Below are 20000 nucleotides of genomic sequence, written 5' to 3' on the forward strand. Positions count from 1 at the left end.
GAATAACCCAGTCAATTATTAGACCAGAACAAAAACAATACAGCTGCAACATGGGGCATCCTAAATAGAATTATTAAAAATGGTGCTAAGGATTACCCTAAATACTTCTCAGACGGAAATGTCAAAAATTACAAAGAAAATGGATGGATGGATGGACGATATGAATGAAGTAGCTGAAAGCTTCAATTAAGTATTTAGTGAACATTGGACCAAATTTGGAGGAAAATATTCCAGATCCAGAGTCAGTTGAGGATTTGAATGACACTATAGACAGAAATCCCAACTTGATGTTCCTCGAGGGTCTGACAAAAGAGGGAATAATCAATGTTGTGACAAAATTTAAATCCAAGACCTCAACTGAATGTAACCAAATTGATATGAAAACGAGAAAAAACATTATTGAAGAGATTTCAGAACGTTTAACATATATTAGCAACATTCGGCATCCATTGCACCGGTCACCCAAGGTTTCTCATTACGCACAATGGGTTAAGTTTTTTTCTTGCCCTGATGTGGGATCTGAGCCGAAGAGGTCGTTGTGGCTTGTGCAGCCCTTTGAGACATTTGTGATTAAGGGCTATATACATAAACTTTGATTGATTGACTGATAAACTATTTTTCTCGCACACTCTTGGCATTCTCTCAATGAGCTTCAAGAGGTAGTCACCTGAAATGGTTTTCACTTCGCAGGTGTGCTTGAAGCTCATCGAGAGAATGCCAAGAGTATGCAAAGCAGTGATCAGAGCAAAGGGTGGCTATTTTGAAGAAACTAGAACATAGAACATGTTTTCAGTTATTTCAATTTTTTTTGTTAAGTACATAACTCCACGTGTTCATTCATAGTTTTGATGCCTTCAGTGACAATCTACAATGTAAATAGTCATGAAAATAAAGAAAACCCATTGATTGAGGAGGTGTATCCAAACTTTTGGCCTGTACTGTATATTTTAATACTAATTATTAATAACAGACGTTTTTAAACGTATGTATACATTTTTGATGCTTTTTCAAAAAATATAATATATCATCACAGCAAGTATCTTGGCAGTCTAGGGAAAACCCTGTAGTCTCATCTGGTGCAGTGGCATTTGGTTTTGTGATCATTTTGTCTACGTTAGCTGCTACATGCTAACTATGTGTGGGGACGGCGTGGCGAAGTTGGGAGAGTGGCCGTGCCAGCAATCTGAGGGTTACTGGTTCAATCCCCACCTTCTACCATCCTAGTCACGTCCGTTGTGTCCTTGAGCAAGACACTTCACCCTTGCTCCTGATGGGTCTGGTTAGCGCCGTGCATGGCAGCTCCTGCCATCAGTGTGTGAATGTGTGTGTGTGAATGGGTGAATGTGGAAAATAGTGTCAAAGCGCTTTGAGTTCCTTAAAAAAGGTAGAAAAGCGCTATACAAGTACGACCCATTTACCATTTACCATTTAGCTGCACTGTGTGATGCTATTGGGCCAGCGGCTCCGCCTGGCAGCACAAAGATTTAAAGAAACTTAATGAGGACAAGATAATTCACCCCCTTCTTATCTTTCCGCTATGGCACAAACACTCGCAGGTCCTGAAAGCGACCAACAGCGTGAATGCTCTTGAAGCATTCACATGGCGATTTATTGACGCTGGAAAACTTACTGACTTAATTTTCATTTAGTGTCTGTTAATTGACTTATCGAATACCAGCCCAGGCCTAGTGATCTGGATAAATCACCCCTACTTTATATTGACGCATTAGCAGTTAGCGTCTTGTGTTGTACTGCTCATTGTGTGTGTATAGCATGCTTAGCCATTCTTTTTCCTCCAGTCCTCCAAAGATACTTGGAAGAAGCGTATTTTAGCTAAATAACTTGAATTTCATTTTCTAGCTACGATGGTGAGGATAAGCACCTTAGAAGCGACTTCACACTGTGTATATAAAGTTTGCTCGAAAATTCGAACTGGTGTTCTGGCAAAACACCTCCTTGTGTGTGAAGTTTAATTATGTCTTCCTAAGCATGTATCCCTTTTGAAGGAATCTTTCACGGGTGTATAATCTTAAACCGTGTAACCACCGGGACAGAGCTGCAGTATAGTTTTCCATTGACTCAATGGTTCAAATATCCATTTTAGGTTTGCAGTGACATGCTGGAAGTGTTGTAATCTGTGTATAGGGTGGATATTATTGGGCATGAGGGTGTACCTAATTAAATGACCTGTGAGCGTGTGGCGTGCACATACAGCATGTGATCAATTAGCAAAAGGACAAATAATTACTGACATCCCTCACATCTAAGAGAAGTCATTTCAACGCTTTACGGGCTGTTGCAGGAAAGCCAATAAATGATGCTGTGGTTCATGTCCCTGAAGGACCCTGCAGAAAACGTGCACGCACGCACGCACGCGCACACGCACACGCACACGCACACACACACACACACACACACACACACACACACACACACACACACGTCCACATACATGTTCATCATTGTGTACTAACACTATAGTCTCATGGACACCCTGCCTCTATCATCCATCACCTTACATATTACTTACAGACACTCAACGCACGTACACACATATGTAAAAATAAAACAATAAAAAACAAAATAAATATAATAAAATAAATAACAATAAATATTACATATAAATATTATTAATCATTTACAAGCATTTTTCATTGTAATTTGCAGTGGTGAAAAACTGCACAGAGCTCTGTCTAATATGTTGTCCCTCTCATGTCACGAAATACCGGATCACTAGACAAAATATATAAAAATGTATATATATTTAAAATACAATTTAAAAAAATGTAATGTTTAAAAAAATATTTTATTACAATGCCTTCATTTTTTGTTGTACTTTGCAGTAGTGTAAAACTGCATAGAAAGTTGTGTTTAATATTTGTGTCAAATATGTTGTCATGCTCATGCCAACAAATAATAGAAAACACATATAAAATGTAAATATATAAAATAAAAATTTGGAATACACATATAACCAGAATTTACCGGAATTGCATGTACAAACCCCGTTTCCATATGAGTTGGGACATTGTGTTAGATGTAAATATAAACGGAATACAATGATTTGCAAATCCTTTTCAAACCATATTCAATTCAATGCACTACAAAAAGACAAGATATTTGATGTTCAAACTCATAAACTTTATTTTTTTTTTGCAAATAATAATTAACTTAGAATTTCATGACTGCAACACGTGCCAAAGTAGTTGGGAAAGGGCATGTTCACCACTGTGTTACATGGCCTTTCCTTTTAACAACACTCAGTAAACGTTTGGGAACTGAGGAGACACATTTTTTAAGCTTCTCAGGTGGAATTCTTTCCCATTCTTGCTTGATGTACAGCTTAAGTTGTTCAACAGTCCGGGGATCTCCGTTGTGGTATTTTAGGCTTCATAAAGCGCCAAACATTTTCAATGGGAGACAGGTCTGGACTACAGGCAGGCCAGTGTAGTACCCGCACTCTTTTACTATGAAGCCACGTTGATGTAACACGTGGCTTGGCATTGTCTTGCTGAAATAAGCAGGGGTGTCCATGGTAACGTTGCTTGGATGGCAACATATGTTGCTCCAAAACCTGTATGTACCTTTCAGCATTAATGGCGTCTTCACAGATGTGTAAGTTACCCATGTCTTGGGCAATAATACACCCCCATACCATCACACATGATGGCTTTTCAACGTTGTGCCTAGAACAATCCGGATGGTTCTTTTCCTCTTTGTTCCAGAGGACACGACGTCCACAGTTTCCAAAAACAATTTGAAATGTGGACTCGTCAGACCACAGAACACTTTTCCACTTTGTATCAGTCCATCTTAGATGAGCTCAGGCCCAGCGAAGCCGACGGCGTTTCTGGGTGTTGTTGATAAACGGTTTTCGCCTTGCATAGGAGAGTTTTAACTTGCACTTACAGATGTAGCGACCAACTGTAGTTACTGACAGTGGGTTTCTGAAGTGTTCCTGAGCCCATGTGGTGATATCCTTTACACACTGATGTGGCTTGTTGATGCAGTACAGCCTGAGGTATCGAAGGTCACGGGCTTAGCTGCTTACGTGCAGTGATTTCTCCAGATTCTCTGAACCCTTTGATGATATTACAGACCGTAGATGGTGAAATCCCTAAATTCCTTGCAATAGCTGGTTGAGCATTTCATGGAATCTACTTTTATACCTAATCATGGCACCCACCTGTTCCCAATTTGCCTGTTCACCTGTGGGATGTTCCACATAAGTGTTTGATGAGCATTCCTCAACTTTATCAGTATTTATTGCCACCTTTCCCAACTTCTTTGTCACGTGTTGCTGGCATCAAATTCTAAAGTTAATGATTATTTGCACAAAAAAAAAAGTTTATCAGTTTGAACATCAAATATGTTGTCTTTGTAGCATATTCAACAGAATATGGATTGAAAATGATTTGCAAATCATTGTATTCAACTTCCCAACTCATATGGAAACGGGGTTTGTAATTGCCCCGATGCTGAAGCTAAACTGAAATGGTGGTAGAATGACTGTTAGAATAATTTGAATGTTGAAGAGCATCACTAAGCGGTCTTTTTAAGTGTAAACACACAAAATTAGCAAAAAAAAAGATAGCATAAAACATTAGCATGTTAACGTTCTCAGTTCACGTGAGTTATTTGCGATATTTTGATCATTTTACTACACCACTGCAAACCACGACAGCAATAATCACCGTATTGTGTAACAAATACCTCTCATGCATTTTTGACATTTTTACCTCCACTAAGAGGATATGTAATTTGTTTGTTTGTAAGCAACATAAGTCAGAAGGTTATGTATGGATTTTGATTAAACGTTCAGGTAAGTTCAGAAATTACATCAGGAATAAATGATTCGATTTTGGGTGGGAACCGGATAATTTCTACTATGTTACCTTATGTTTACGTCACAAGGCTGTGTGTGTGTGTGTATGCTAGCAGCCCAGAACAAGAGGGTTCAATCCATTCATTTTATTCCGCAAAGAGTTAACTCTCTTGCAGCCTGTTTGGAAGTGACAGACAAACACACGCAGACATGACAGATTTAATGTATCCTTTGATAAATTACCTCTGCCAGGAGGTTGTATATTCACTGGGGTTTGTTTGTCGGTTCGTTAGCAACATAACGCAAAAAGTTTAGGGTTGGGTATCGTTTGAATTCGAAAGATTCCGATTCCGATTCTTTGTTTCGATTCCGATTCCTGGCGATTCACGATTCCGATTCTTTTAAGAGGCAGGGTAAAAAAAAAGTTTAGGATATTTTAAATGAGCTAGCTAACCTACAGTCTTTCTGAATGAAATAGTCTGACATTCTCCATCAAATTTGAATTCTATTAACTTTTTATGAACTTTACTATAAATTCAGGGCTGTTTTCAACTAGAATATAAATATAAATATTATAAATTATGAATACATTTTCCCAGGGGTACACTTTCCTCAAGAGAGCTTTATTTTTGAAAACCTCATGAAAACACATTTACACACACAAGTGTATGATGCTGCAGGTACTTAAAAATGTTACCGTGCTCCCACTGATGGGCTAACCTGGTGCAGAAAAGCAAATAAACAATAAGAAACAACTTGCAAAACCCAGTCCAGATTAGCAGCAGGTACAGTATAAAATCAGAGACAGTTCTTGTTTAGGAAAATGACCATATCCGCCTTCTCAGGCAGGATGCGTGAGTGTTCTGGACAGATATTGTCTCCTGCTGTGGAAAATACACGTTCGCTGGGTGTGGAAGAAGCTTGAACGCATAAATAGGAGAAAGCGAGATATGACAGCAAAGGATAAGTCTTTTGTTGGTTCCACCACCATGCAGCAGGGTCGTCAGACATAAGTATCGGGGGAACGTCCTGGTACATCTGCAGCTCTCTCTCCACTCGTTTCTTGATGGACATGGAGCTCTGTTATTTCGCGGTTATTTAATTTTTTTTTTGTAAAGTAAAGCCACACTTTCGACCGCCGACGCCCGCTATCCATGCTCGAGCTTGACTGACTCGCTCGGCTATGCTAACACTTCCGGCGGTGGGCGCTTCTTCGTTGGTGTTCAGCGGCTTCTTCTTCCGGTTCGGCGGACATATTTTTTTCCGGTCGGCGGACTGGTATCGAAAATAGGAATCGAAATTTAAACTTTTGAACGATTCCGGGAATATCGGAAAGTTAGTCCCGGTTCCAATCGATACTCGATACTCGATACCCAACCCTAAAAAAGTTACAAGTGGATTTTCAATCATCTTTCAGGAAATGTCAGAAATGGAATAAGGAACAGGTGATTAGATGTTAGGAGTGATCCGGATCAGCGTCTGGGTTCAGTTTTTTTTTTTTAAAGCTTTCCCATTATTGGGAGATGGCAGAGGTCTGCGCTCTCTAAGTGCTTGTCTAGTTATCTTGGTGAAATACTTCCATTACAATTGAATAGATAGTTAAGTTAATACAGTATACTTTAAATCAGTATTTGCTGTCAATCTTTGTGTAGGATGTCACTTATGCCGGTGTCACTAATGTTGTGTCTAGCATCTCCACATTAGGGTCATACGTTAGAACAGCATAAACTGTGTGTGTGTGTGTGTGTGTGTGTGTGTGTGTGTGTGTGTGTGTGTGTGTGTGTGTGTGTGTGTGTGTTTGCGTGTGTGTTTGTACCCGCTGTCTGTGAAGAGGAACTCCAGATGAGTCATATGGACCTCCCACAGAGGAACACTGTAGCGCTTTGCCAGCGACATCGAGATGCCGTACACGCTGTCATCCAACGTCCTGAAAGACAGACACACACACACACACACACACACACACACACACACACACACACACACACACACACACACACACACACACACACACACACACACACACACACACACACACACACACACACACACACACACACAGTGGAACATTAAGGAAAGAGAATAATGACCATGTTACATCTCATTAGTGTGTAATCATTGTAATATCGAATATATACGGCTCTTGTACTTGGTATCGTACAGTCAATATTTATATAGATCCACCCATTTTAACCGTAGTTTATTTGTCGCTATGGAGGCAAGGTTTAGTGATTTAGAAGTAGCTAAAACACTGTAGACCAGGCCTGGGCAATTATTTTGCCTCGGGGGGCCAACTTTAGAGAAAAAAAATGTGTCTGTGGGCCGGTATATATATATATTTTAGGAATACTAATACAAAACCTCACAATAATGTCTGATTGAAAGCTAAAAATGTTATCACAGACCGCCCTTAAAAAACAGAATGGAATTAAAAAAATGTTTAACTGAGTGAGACACCCAGAATGTACATGAAAATAAAGAATGGGGGATATACAATATTAACTATGAACGATAAAACACTGAATATGTCAAGACTTGGTCTGTGGCGTGGTTTGTTCTCCCGTGGTGCAAAGGAATTGGACCAAACGTGGCATGAAGGTGAGGACATGTTTAATATATTAACTCAAAAAAGGCTCAAAAGGGGATAAACAAAAAGCGCTCACAGCGGAGGGAAAAAAACTTGACTATAAAAACAAAAGGCGCGCACAATGGCGGAAGTACAAAACTAGACTATGAAAACAAAACACTAGCACAAAGGCAAAAAACTATGAACAATAACAAAACTTACTTGACATGACAAGAGGGGCAAAAGGAAGAGCAGCATGGATCATGAGGGTGAACAGAGTGATGAACAAAGGTAGACTTAAATAACAGTGACATGATTGGAACAAACAGGTGCGTGACTCAAAACGTAAAACAGGTGCGTGACATGACAGGTGAAAACTAATGGGTGACCATGGAAACCAAACCAAACAAGGAAGTGAAACCAGGAACTAAGAAAGTGTCCAAAAAAAACAAACAGCACATGGCCAAAACAAAAACATGATAAACAGACATGACAGAACCCCCCCCTTACGGACAGATCCCAGATGTCCAAAAAACAAAACACAAAACAGGATCAAGAGTCATGGGAGGGTGGGAGGGGGACATGGCGGTGGGTCGCCAGGCCAAGTGGCCCCGAATCCACCGAGGCATAGTCATGTGGCGGCGGCGTTCCACTCGCCGCCGCCGCAGGCGAGGTGGACGACCCGGGAAGGGCCACACCCGTGGCCGACGAGAAGGTGGGCGCACCCGGCGTGGCGGACGACCAGGCAGCGGCCACATCCGTGGCAGACGAGAAGGCAGGCGCTTCGTTGACGTGGCAGTAGCAGATGACGAAGCTTGGCGTGGTGCGTCGGGCGGAAAAGCTTGGCGTGGCGTGACCTGGCAGCGTGGGTCTTGGTCTTGGCAGCGTGGGTCTTGGTGTTGGTCTTGGTGTTGGTCTTGGCAGTGTGGGTCTTGGTCTTGGCGGCGTGGGTCTTGGTGGCGTGGGTCTTGGTCTTGGCGGCGTGGGTCTTGGTCTTGGCGGCGTGGGTTTTGGTCTTGGTCTTGGTCGTCTTGGTCTTGGTCTTGGCAGTCTTGGTCTTGGTCTTGGCAGTCTTGGTCTTGTTCTTGGCAGTCTTGGCGTGGGTCTTGGTCTTGGCGTGGGTCTTGGTCTTGGCGTGGGTCTAGTACCGGAGCTTGGCAGCGTGGAGCTGGAACCGGAGCTTGGCAGCGTAGAGCCGGAACCGGAGCTTGGCAGCTTGGAGCCGGAACCGGAGCTTGGCAGCTTGGAGCCGGAGTTTGGCAGCGTGGAGCCGGAACCGGAGCTTGGCAGCTTGTAGCCGGAACCGGAGCTTGGAGCCGGTACCGGAGCTTGGCAGCGTGGAGCCAGTACCGGAGCTTGGCCGCGTGGAGCTGGAACCGGAGCTTGGCAGCGTAGAGCCGGAACCGGAGCTTGGCAGCTTGGAGCCGGAACCGGAGCTTGGCAGCTTGGAGCCGGAGTTTGGCAGCGTGGAGCCGGAACCGGAGCTTGGCAGCTTGTAGCCGGAACCGGAGCTTGGAGCCGGTACCGGAGCTTGGCCGCGTGGAACTTGACGTGGTGCAGGTGGCCTAGCTGGGGGCTGTGGCTTGGCAGGTCGAAGCTGAGCCACCCCACCTGAAGAGTTCCCAGTCCTAGCCCCCCCCTCAAGGAGCGGATACCAGACGCGCTTCCCGCAGTCTGGAACCGTTTTTTGGAGTGGGTGGAGGGAGGTCAGGAGGGGGGCAGAAACCTCCCCTTTAAGTTGTCCAAAAAGTCTTTTATTCTTCCCCACTTGGGATTGAGTGGGGGAGAAAAAAAATGTTTGTGACTTGGGCGTGGCTTGAGTCCTGGGGGGCGGGAGATCGAAAGAAAAAGAGTTGAAAAAAAATTCCTGGTCTATGAAAACAAAAGGCGCGCACAATGGCGGAAGTACAAAACTAGACTATGAAAACAAAACACTAGCACAAAGGCAAAAAACTATGAACAATATCAAAACTTACTTGACATGACAAGAGGGGCAAAAGGAAGAGCAGCATGGATCATGAGGGTGAACAGAGTGATGAACAAAGGTAGACTTAAATAACAGTGACATGATTGGAACAAACAGGTGCGTGACTCAAAACGTAAAACAGGTGCGTGACATGACAGGTGAAAACTAATGGGTGACCATGGAAACCAAACCAAACAAGGAAGTGAAACCAGGAACTAAGAAAGTGTCCAAAAAAAACAAACAGCACATGGCAAAAACAAAAACATGATAAACAGACATGACAGAATATTGACAACATATGAACGTCAAACCGCCTTTCGATCGACATTTTTTACAATCAAACGAAACGCAACAAAAATGCAAAAAAAAGCAAAATATGAAAGCGAAGGGTAAAAAAACCCCACCTACGATCTGATAAATCCAATATATCATGATCTAAGCTTTAGAACTTTCTTGTAAAAATCTCCCTGTGCATCTGTCTCTGACACCCGCATTTCAGGCTGGCCGCTCTGGAAACACTCTGTGGAAACGCTCCCCACCCACACTGCTTGGTGCCTGGTCTGAGCTACTGTGACTTAGATTACCATAGTAACTAATTAGATTACCATAGTAACTAATTAGATGAGCATAGTAACTAGTATATCATGCAAAAGCGCAGATTTCAACCATTTAAATACTTTCTATAGTTGAAGACGTATGGTCATTTGAAAATATCACTGCACATCATAATGGTAGCTACAGTTTCCATCTTTAAGATCTAAAAAAATTTTTTTGGGAATGTCCGACGGGCCAGATTGAAAAGCTTAACGGGCCTCATGCGGCCCCCGTGCCTTAATTTGCCCAGATCTGATGTAGACTGACGTTAGCTGCTAGGTAGCTACGTTTTAAAGCAGTGCTTCAATGTTGATAGCTCCACCTTTATCATTAGTTTTTAGGCTAAAATATGTTAATTTTCCCTCTTCTGTATTTGTAGACTGTCGCACTGATACTGAAGTTGCTTTTCATCTCATTGTACCTGTGTATAGTGACAATAAAAGACATTCTATTCTATTTTATTCTGTATCTAGGCTGTTTCTGGTTGCAAATGCTATGTATGTGTGTTGACTCGCGACATGCGTCTCAATTCTTACTACCAGCAATGTCACCACGGTGCACCATGTCCATTAAAAAAAAAAATTCCACTATTTTTCAAAGGCAGTGTAGTACCTTTTTTAATTCATTAGTACCACGGTACTTTATTAGTACTGAGGTATTCCGTACAACTCTTGTGAAAAGTCTTTATTTCATAGGATATCATGGGACTAGAATATATCTGTCAAACTGTTACCATAAACAATGTTTTACATTCATAACTGAAAAGAAGCTACCCACTGTTAAAAAAAAACAAACAATGTAAGAACACTTTAAACATTCTCTTGAAAAAAGTTGCTTATTATGCACCTCTTATGACTCTAATTTCAACTCTCGCACAAGTTTAAAAATAACTTAACCCCTGTTAAAAACATAAACAACTATCGTAAATTTCGGACTATAAGCCGCTTCTTTTTTCCTACACTTTGAACCCTGCTACTTATAAGACGGTGCGACTAATTTATGGATATTGCTTCGCTGACAGCCATAATAGAGGGTGAAAAACTTTTTTTTTTTTTTTTTAAATACCGGTAAATACTCTGAGAATGTGTTTGTGCTATGGCACCATCTTTTGGACTAGTTTGTGTCCTTCCATTTACCTGTAGTGCTTTCAACAGGATGTAGAATTGCCATTCAGTCTTCTAACCATCCATAGCATTTATACTCGTATGGAGTCTTCATTCATAACTCCAAGCAACTTTTGTAAGTTTTACAGTATAACTAAAACTTTTTGTACTTACTAAACCGTCCCATGTGTGAGGTTTGTAGGAGTGTTTTCATGCATTAAGTAATGAGTCTAGCGTCATTAGCATTAGCTAATATGCTAACACATTTAAGAGTGTCTGTGTTGGTATTATTAATTTACAACGGCATTCTTTTTGTATTGTTTCAGCTTCACAAATTCCTCAGTAAATTCACCAAGACATCATTGTGTAAGTATTAAATCTGTTTAGCTGATTGAAAAGCTAGCTTTCGCAGATGGGTCCGTGACAATTACTTCTGTTTTGTTTGATCAACCTTTTTACTTCCGTGTTACAGACACCATTTGGAAACAATTAAGGTATGTAAATAAACATTTACAGAATTTTTCTATGTAAAAACTCATTCCGCAGCGTATATTTCTGCGGTTTTTAGTCCGATGCGGCTAATATATGGAAAAATACTTTTTTCCCCTTAAATTTAGTGAGTGTGGTTAATATCCTGGCGTGCTCTATAGTCAAGAAAATACAGTAGCTTAAAAATAAAAAACCGAGAAAATAAGATTAAAAGAATGCCAACCTAAGCTACATTTATGGCAACAAAGAGATTTGTCATACTTAGATGTATTTACTTAACCAAAATGGAAAGTTTATCCAGATGTACTTATTCTGCATATTCTCATTGCATACCTACTAGAACAATAAAAAAACAAAAACAACTCAACTTTAATTTCATTTGGAGAAATAGGACTCATTATATAAGAAAATGGCAACGTGGTGAAAAACTATAAAGATGGAGGACTAAGAGCTATAGATTTTGATTGTTTAAATCAGTGGTTCTCAAACTTTTTTTTACCAAGTACCACCCCAGAAAGAACTTTGCTCACCAAGTACCACCATAATGACAAACTTAAAAATACAGCAGCGTTGTAGGCCTACATATTCATTAAAAACTATTTGGCAAGTTTATTTAATATTTTTGTGCCACTGTAACATTACATTACACACAGTTGACTTTGAACATTAACATTGTGTTTGAATATAGCAAAATAAAACACTTCACTTTAATCAAGTGATTCTTTGGCATACCACGAGATGGAGCTCTGGTACCACTAGTGGTGCATGTACTACAATTTGAGAATCACTGATTTAAATTGTACCCTGAAATTGAACTGGTGGAAGTCATGGATTAAAAATCGTGATTCCTTCTGGTACTGCATAAAAATATTTGATGAATTAAAAGGATTTAAGTTTAATGATATGCAAAATTCAAATGTAAAAGCGCCCTGTTAGATTATCAGACTTTCACAAGCAGATGTATCTTATTGAAAGATGATGTACACACAATGTATCACCTCATCACATTCCAATATGAAAGAACAGATTTGAAACACAATCAAGTGGCTGTATTATGATGGTTGCATGCAGAGAAGTATTTGGTGGGTTGTAGATATAATGGATGCACAAAGCAGCTTGCTTAATTATGAGCAACACATTTCACTTTCATCCACCACTCTCTTAATTGAAACAATTGCACAAAGCATTGTCAAAACATTTTTTTTTTCTGATTAAAAATAGTTTGCCGCACTGCTCATAATTACTTCCATAACTAATCTTAAACAATTCATTAATGCACTAATTAATTATTAGATCATGTCCCACAGTACATTTTAATCCAGGCAAACAAAATAATAATGATATTGTTATTACATTTGATAAAGAAACAATTTGAAAAATAAAAACATGTTTGTTTTTTTCTTCTATTACCACCTAAGGTGAAAGACAGCCACTTTAAAACCACAAACAATATGTATCCATACCATTGGTTAAGTAAATACATCCAAATATTGACACATCTCTTTGTTACCATAAATTTAGCTTAGTTTGGTATTCTTTCATTTTATTTTCTAGGTTTGTTTTCTGAGAGTTAATTTGTTTTTTCAATAGAATAATACTTTAATATGAGACAAAGTTCAAAGACTTCAACAGAAATATCTACATATATGTCAACAGAAACTGAAACTAAAAAGAAAACCAAAATAGATGTGTTTTCATATCCCAACACCGGAACCGGAAGTAGTAATTTTAGAGGCAGGACCTTTTTGCCCAAACTTTTGTATTATATGTGCACATAACTATCTGTAAATGCAGATGTCAGACCTCATTGGGCCTTGTCTAAAATCTTTTATGTGTAGGGCTCCAAATACATTTTAGCCAGACACACGGGTACTGTTGTATCCCTACTTTTACTTTCAAAATAAACACTATGAGAAACCATACGTTTTGGTCTGTATTTCCGTTTTTGTTTCCTGGGGATCTTCATTTTTCCTTTCAAAACCAAAGAAGAAAAACCCTTTGTTTCTCATTTTCTTTTTTGTATTTTTTTGTATTAAATTTATTTTTTCAATATCCCTTTATGAAAAGAAAATTGAAATACCAAATTATACACGGAACTGTATGCAGTGTCACTTCAGACAACTAGTTTTTGATCAAATAAAAGCAAAACTTATTTTAAATTACCTTTATCATGTTATCATTGGTTTCTTTAAAAAGTAGGGGGGAAAAATCGGAAAACGGTCTTAAATAACAATTAAGCAAACTTTAAAAAGAACCCGACCACTGTTAAAATGAACTGTAATACAGAATGCGTGCATGACTTACTCCGCCAGGCCGAGGATGGTCTCCTTCTTGTAGTCGAGGTCGGAGCTAAACCTCTGCACGTCCACACCGCGGCCCAGCCCCTGTAACACCTGCGCCTGGGTGAAGTCGGTCAGGCGCTCGTTGTACGCGTGAAGCTGTGCGATCAAACTCTCAAGCTCCTCTGGCCAACCGGAATACGAAGAAACGTGCTGGGTGACCAGGCGGATCAGTTCCTTTGGGTCAGCCTGAAGAAAGAAGAGGTATTGTTACAGAGCTGATAATTAAGGTTATTTGCAGGTGGTTCTTCTTTGTGTTGGGCAATTGTAATTAGGACATTACGACAAAATAAACTGAATAAGAATAATCAAAGCCCTTCTTGTATTCAGAAAATAAATGTTTTCATGTAGACATGCTTTAATGGTACGCTATTCACGTATGACAAAAATGACCTAAAGCAGACCTGGGCAAATTAAGGCCCAGGACATTCCTAAAAACTTTTAAGATGGAAACTGTAGCTGCCATTATGATGTGCAGTGATGTTTTCAAATGACCGTAAGTCTTGAACCATACAAAGTATTTCAATGGTTGGAATCTGCGCTTTTGCATGATATACTAGTTACTATGGTAATCTAGTTAGTTACTATGGTCATCTAATTAGTTATTATGGTAATCTAATTAGTTAATATGGTAATCTAAGTCACAGCAGCTCAGAACAGGCACCAAGCAGTGTGGGTGGGGAGCGTTTCCACAGAGTGTTTCCAGAGCGGCAAGCCTGAAATGCGAGTGTCAGGGACAGACGCAGAAGGAGATTTTTACAACAAAGTTCTTAAAGCTTAGTGATGTATCAGATTGTAGGTGTTTTTTGTTTTTTTTGCCCTTCGCGTTCATATTTCGCTGTGTTTGTTGCATTTTTGTTGCGTTTCGCTTGATTGTAAAATATGTCGCTCGAGAGGGGGTGTGACGTTCATATGTTGTCATTATTCAGTGTTTTATTGTTCCTAGTTAATATTGTAAATCCCACATTCTTTATTTACATGTACATTCTGGGTGTGTCATTCAGTAAAAAAATTTAAAATTCAATTCCGTTTTTTAAAGCGGTCTGTCATAACGTTTTTAGCATTCAATCAGACATTCCTCAAAATCAGATATACCGGCCCCAGACATATTTTTTTCTCTAAATTTGGCCCCCCAAGTCAAAATAATTGCCCAGGTCTGACCTAAAGGGTTAAGTGGAAGCAAGAGAAAGTTATTTAAACATTTTACTTAAATAATGGTTTGCAGTACATGCAAAAGTGACCAAAAATATAACTCTTTGACCACATGGTAATTTATAAACAAGTACATACAGTAGCACAACAGCAACTGAATCGATGTTGTAATAAGAAACCCGCTCAGGCAGCATTAATACTGCGAAGGAGTTTATTCTAAACAACAGCACAAGTGTAACCCGCGTAGGGATGGGTATCTTTCACATTTGAACCAATACGGTACCAATTCCCGGGACCTGGTAATCGATATCAGTACTAAAAGGTACCATTCTTAGGTACTATGATGTGTGTTAATAAATAATATATAATTTTGTATGTTATATTTAATATACAATATGTCATATTTAAAAATCAGCTGAATGTGATAACTATGCTGTCTAGTTGTTATATCTTGTTTTCTTATAACATTTCTGAGTCTCATTTGCAAGTATTATATATTAGATTTTGCATGCCAAGAGGTTAAATGGCAGTAAGTGTATAGGCTAGTGTGTGTTGCATAGCTCGGAAGTAGCATTTGACATGAGGCTGAATGAGCCCTACAAAGTACCGTATTTTCTGCACTATAAGGCGCACCTAAAAACCTCAAATTTCCTCAAAAGCTGACAGTGCGCCTTATAATCCGGTGCGCCTTATATATGGACCAATATTGAGCCACAACAGGTCTCGCAACTACGGTAAGCAGCCGCCGACTTCATTTCAAAAATGAAGTCGGCGGCTGCTTACCGTAGAAGAAGAAGCGCTCCTTCTTCTACGGGGGAAAATGAAGTCGGCGGCTGCTTACCACAGCGCTTCTTCTTCTACGGGGGAAAATGAAGTCGGCGGCTGCTTACCACAGCGCTTCTTCTTCTACGGGGGAAAATGAAGTCGGCAGCTGCTTACCGTAGTTGCGAGACCTAAACTTTATGTAAAGACCCAAAAATGGCTCCTATTAAGAGACACGCTTACGACGCAGAGTTTAAACTCAAGGCGATCAGTGGTAGCGGGTTTGGTGGTAGCGGGGGTGTATTTTGTAGCATCCCGGAAGAGTTAGTACTGCAAAGGGTTCTGGGTATTTGTTCTGTTGTGTTTATGTTGTGTTACGGTGTTTGTCATTCTTGTTTGGTGTGGATTCACAGTGTGGCGTATATTTCTAACAGTGTTAAAGTTGTTTATACCTCCACCCTCAGTGTAACCTGTATCGCTGTTGATCAAGTATGCGTTGCATTCACGTGTGTGTGCGTACAGAAGCCGAACAGATCTTGTGACTGGGCCGGCACGTTGTTAGAATGGATGAAAAGCGGACGTGACGACAGCTCGTAGAGGACGTTAAAGGCAGTGCCTTTAAGGCACGCCCCCAAGACTGTGGTCCGGGTGGACTACGAGATATAATGACTGATGAACACCTTCGTTCGATAATGAAGGTTGCCTCAGCTCAAAGCCTGAGCCCCGACATTAATGAACTAGCATCCAAGAAAAGATGGCAGGTATCTGGCTTGGGCACATCAGATTAGATCAGTGTGTTGCAAACTGAGCAGTTTAAAGTCCTGAATGGTTGGTTTATTCTTTGTTATTTTATTTTCAAATTTATTAGCCTGTGGAAAAATGTAATGTTGATATTTACCTCAGAAGGCTGCAAATAGAAAAGAGGCATTCAATTTTCATTTAAATTGTATTTGATATGCCATTGATATTTTTTAATTATTATTATTATTTGAAACTCGATTTTGCATGTCACTATAAAGTTATATAAGCCCTGCTTGTTCAATATTCAATGCAAAACTTGTTTGGGTCCCTATTAAAAGGTTAATTTGTTCAACCTTGGCCCGCAGCTTTGTTCAGTTTTAAATTTTGGCCCACTCTGTATTTGAGTTTGACGCCCCTGATCTAATGGATGCATAACGTAACCCCAGCCTCTACTGTAGCGTCTATTCTATGCGCCTTATAATGCAGTGCGCCTTATATAGAAACAAAGTTTTAAAATAGGCCATGTGTGATGTTTGTAGGAGTGTTTTCATGCATTAAGTAATGAGTCTAGCGTCATTAGCATTAGCTAATATGCTAACACATTTAAGAGTGTCTGTGTTGGTATTATTAATTTACAACGGCATTCTTTTTGTATTGTTTCAGCTTCACAAATTCCTCAGTAAATTCACCAAGACATCATTGTGTAAGTATTAAATTTGTTTAGCTGATTGAAAAGCTAGCTTTCGCAGATGGGTCCGTGACAATTACTTCTGTTTTGTTTGATCAACCTTTTTACTTCCGTGTTACAGACACCATTTGGAAACAATTAAGGTATGTAAATAAACATTTACAGAATATTTCTATGTAAAAACTCATTCCGCAGCGTATATTTCTGCGGTTTTTAGTCCGATGCGGCTAATATATGGAAAAATACTTTTTTCCCCTTAAATTTAGTGAGTGTGGTTAATATCCTGGCATGCTCTATAGTCAAGAAAATACAGTAGCTTAAAAATAAAAAAACGAGAAAATAAGATTAAAGAATGCAAACCTAAGCTACATTTATGGCAACAAAGAGATTTGTCATACTTAGATGTATTTACTTAACCAAAATGGAAAGTTTATCCAGATGTACTCATTCTGCATATTCTCATTGCATACCTACTAGAACAATAAAAAAACAAAAACAACTCAACTTTAATTTCATTTGGAGAAATAGGACTCATTATATAAGAAAATGGCAACGTGGTGAAAAACTATAAAGATGGAGGACTAAGAGCTATAGATTTTGATTGTTTAAATCAGTGGTTCTCAAACTTTCTTTTTACCAAGTACCACCCCAGAAAGAACTTTGCTCACCAAGTACCACTATAATGACAAACTTAAAAATACAGTAGCGTTGTAGGCCTACATATTCATTAAAAACTATTTGGCAAGTTTATTTAATATTTTTGTGCCACTGTAACATTACATTACACACAGTTGACTTTGAACATTAACATTGTGTTTGAATATAGCAAAATAAAACACTTCACTTTAATCAAGTGATTCTTTGGCATACCACGAGATAGAGCTCTGGTACCACTAGTGGTGCATGTACTACAATTTGAGAATCACTGATTCAAATTGTACCCTGAAATTGAACTGGTGGAAGTCATGGATTAAAAATCGTGATTCCTTCTGGTACTGCATAAAAATATTTGATGAATTAAAAGGATTTAAGTTTAATGATATGCAAAATTCAAATGTAAAAGCGCCCTGTTAGATTATCAGACTTTCACAAGCAGATGTATCTTATTGAAAGATGATGTACACACAATGTATCACCTCATCACATTCCAATATGAAAGAACAGATTTGAAACACAATCAAGTGGCTGTATTATGATGGTTGCATGCAGAGAAGTATTTGGTGGGTTGTAGATATAATGGATGCACAAAGCAGCTTGCTTAATTATGAGCAACACATTTCACTTTCATCCACCACTCTCTTAATTGAAACAATTGCACAAAGCATTGTCAAAACATTTTTTTTTTCTGATTAAAAATAGTTTGCCGCACTGCTCATAATTACTTCCATAACTGAAACTAAAAAGAAAACCAAAATAGATGTGTTTTCATATCCCAACACCGGAACCGGAAGTAGTAATTTTAGAGGCAGGACCTTTTTGCCCAAACTTTTGTATTATATGTGCACATAACTATCTGTAAATGCAGATGTCAGACCTCATTGGGCCTTGTCTAAAATCTTTTATGTGTAGGGCTCCAAATACATTTTAGCCAGACACACGGGTACTGTTGTATCCCTACTTTTACTTTCAAAATAAACACTATGAGAAACCATACGTTTTGGTCTGTATTTCCGTTTTTGTTTCCTGGGGATCTTCATTTTTCCTTTCAAAACCAAAGAAGAAAAACCCTTTGTTTCTCATTTTCTTTTTTGTATTTTTTTGTATTAAATTTATTTTTTCAATATCCCTTTATGAAAAGAAAATTGAAATACCAAATTATACACGGAACTGTATGCAGTGTCACTTCAGACAACTAGTTTTTGATCAAATAAAAGCAAAACTTATTTTAAATTACCTTTATCATGTTATCATTGGTTTCTTTAAAAAGTAGGGGGGAAAAATCGGAAAACGGTCTTAAATAACAATTAAGCAAACTTTAAAAAGAACCCGACCACTGTTAAAATGAACTGTAATACAGAATGCGTGCATGACTTACTCCGCCAGGCCGAGGATGGTCTCCTTCTTGTAGTCGAGGTCGGAGCTAAACCTCTGCACGTCCACGCCGCGGCACGCCCCCAAGACTGTGGTCCGGGTGGACTACGAGATATAATGACTGATGAACACCTTCGTTCGATAATGAAGGTTGCCTCAGCTCAAAGCCTGAGCCCCGACATTAATGAACTAGCATCCAAGAAAAGATGGCAGGTATCTGGCCTGGGCACATCAGATTAGATCAGTGTGTTGCAAACTGAGCAGTTTAAAGTCCTGAATGGTTGGTTTCTTCTTTGTTGTTTTTCTTTCAAATTTATTAGCCTGTGGAAAAATTTAATGTTGATATTTACCTCAGAAGGCTGCAAATAGAAAAGAGGCATTCAATTTTTATTTAAATTGTATTTGATATGCCATTGATATTTTTTTATTATTATTATTATTATTTGAAACACGATTTTGCATGTCACTATAAAGGTATATAAGCCCTGCTTGTTCAATATTCAATGCAAAACTTGTTTGGGTCCCTATTAAAAGGTTAATTTGTTCAACCTTGGCCCGCAGCTTTGTTCAGTTTTAAATTTTGGCCCACTCTGTATTTGAGTTTGACGCCCCTGATCTAATGGATGCATAACGTAACCCCAGCCTCTACTGTAGCGTCTATTCTATGCGCCTTATAATGCAGTGCGCCTTATATATAAACAAAGTTTTAAAATAGGCCATTCATTGAAGGTGCGCCTTATAATC

General features: G+C 39.2%; 1 protein-coding gene across 2 annotated transcripts in view; it reads right to left on the bottom strand.

The window, feature by feature from the left end:
- The window catches only part of nbas (NBAS subunit of NRZ tethering complex), a 377112-nt gene that overhangs the window by 111295 nt on the left and 245817 nt on the right, over nt 1–20000 (bottom strand). For both annotated transcript variants that reach the window (XM_062044717.1, XM_062044716.1), the window contains exons 42-43: nt 13848–14071; nt 6642–6752 (exon numbers count right to left, since the gene is read on the bottom strand). In XM_062044717.1, coding sequence (XP_061900701.1) covers nt 6642–6752; nt 13848–14071 — 335 coding nt within the window. The remainder of the gene's footprint in view (nt 1–6641; nt 6753–13847; nt 14072–20000) is intronic.

The sequence above is a fragment of the Entelurus aequoreus genome, linkage group LG04, assembly GCF_033978785.1.
Source record: "Entelurus aequoreus isolate RoL-2023_Sb linkage group LG04, RoL_Eaeq_v1.1, whole genome shotgun sequence".
NCBI lineage: Eukaryota > Metazoa > Chordata > Actinopteri > Syngnathiformes > Syngnathidae > Entelurus > Entelurus aequoreus.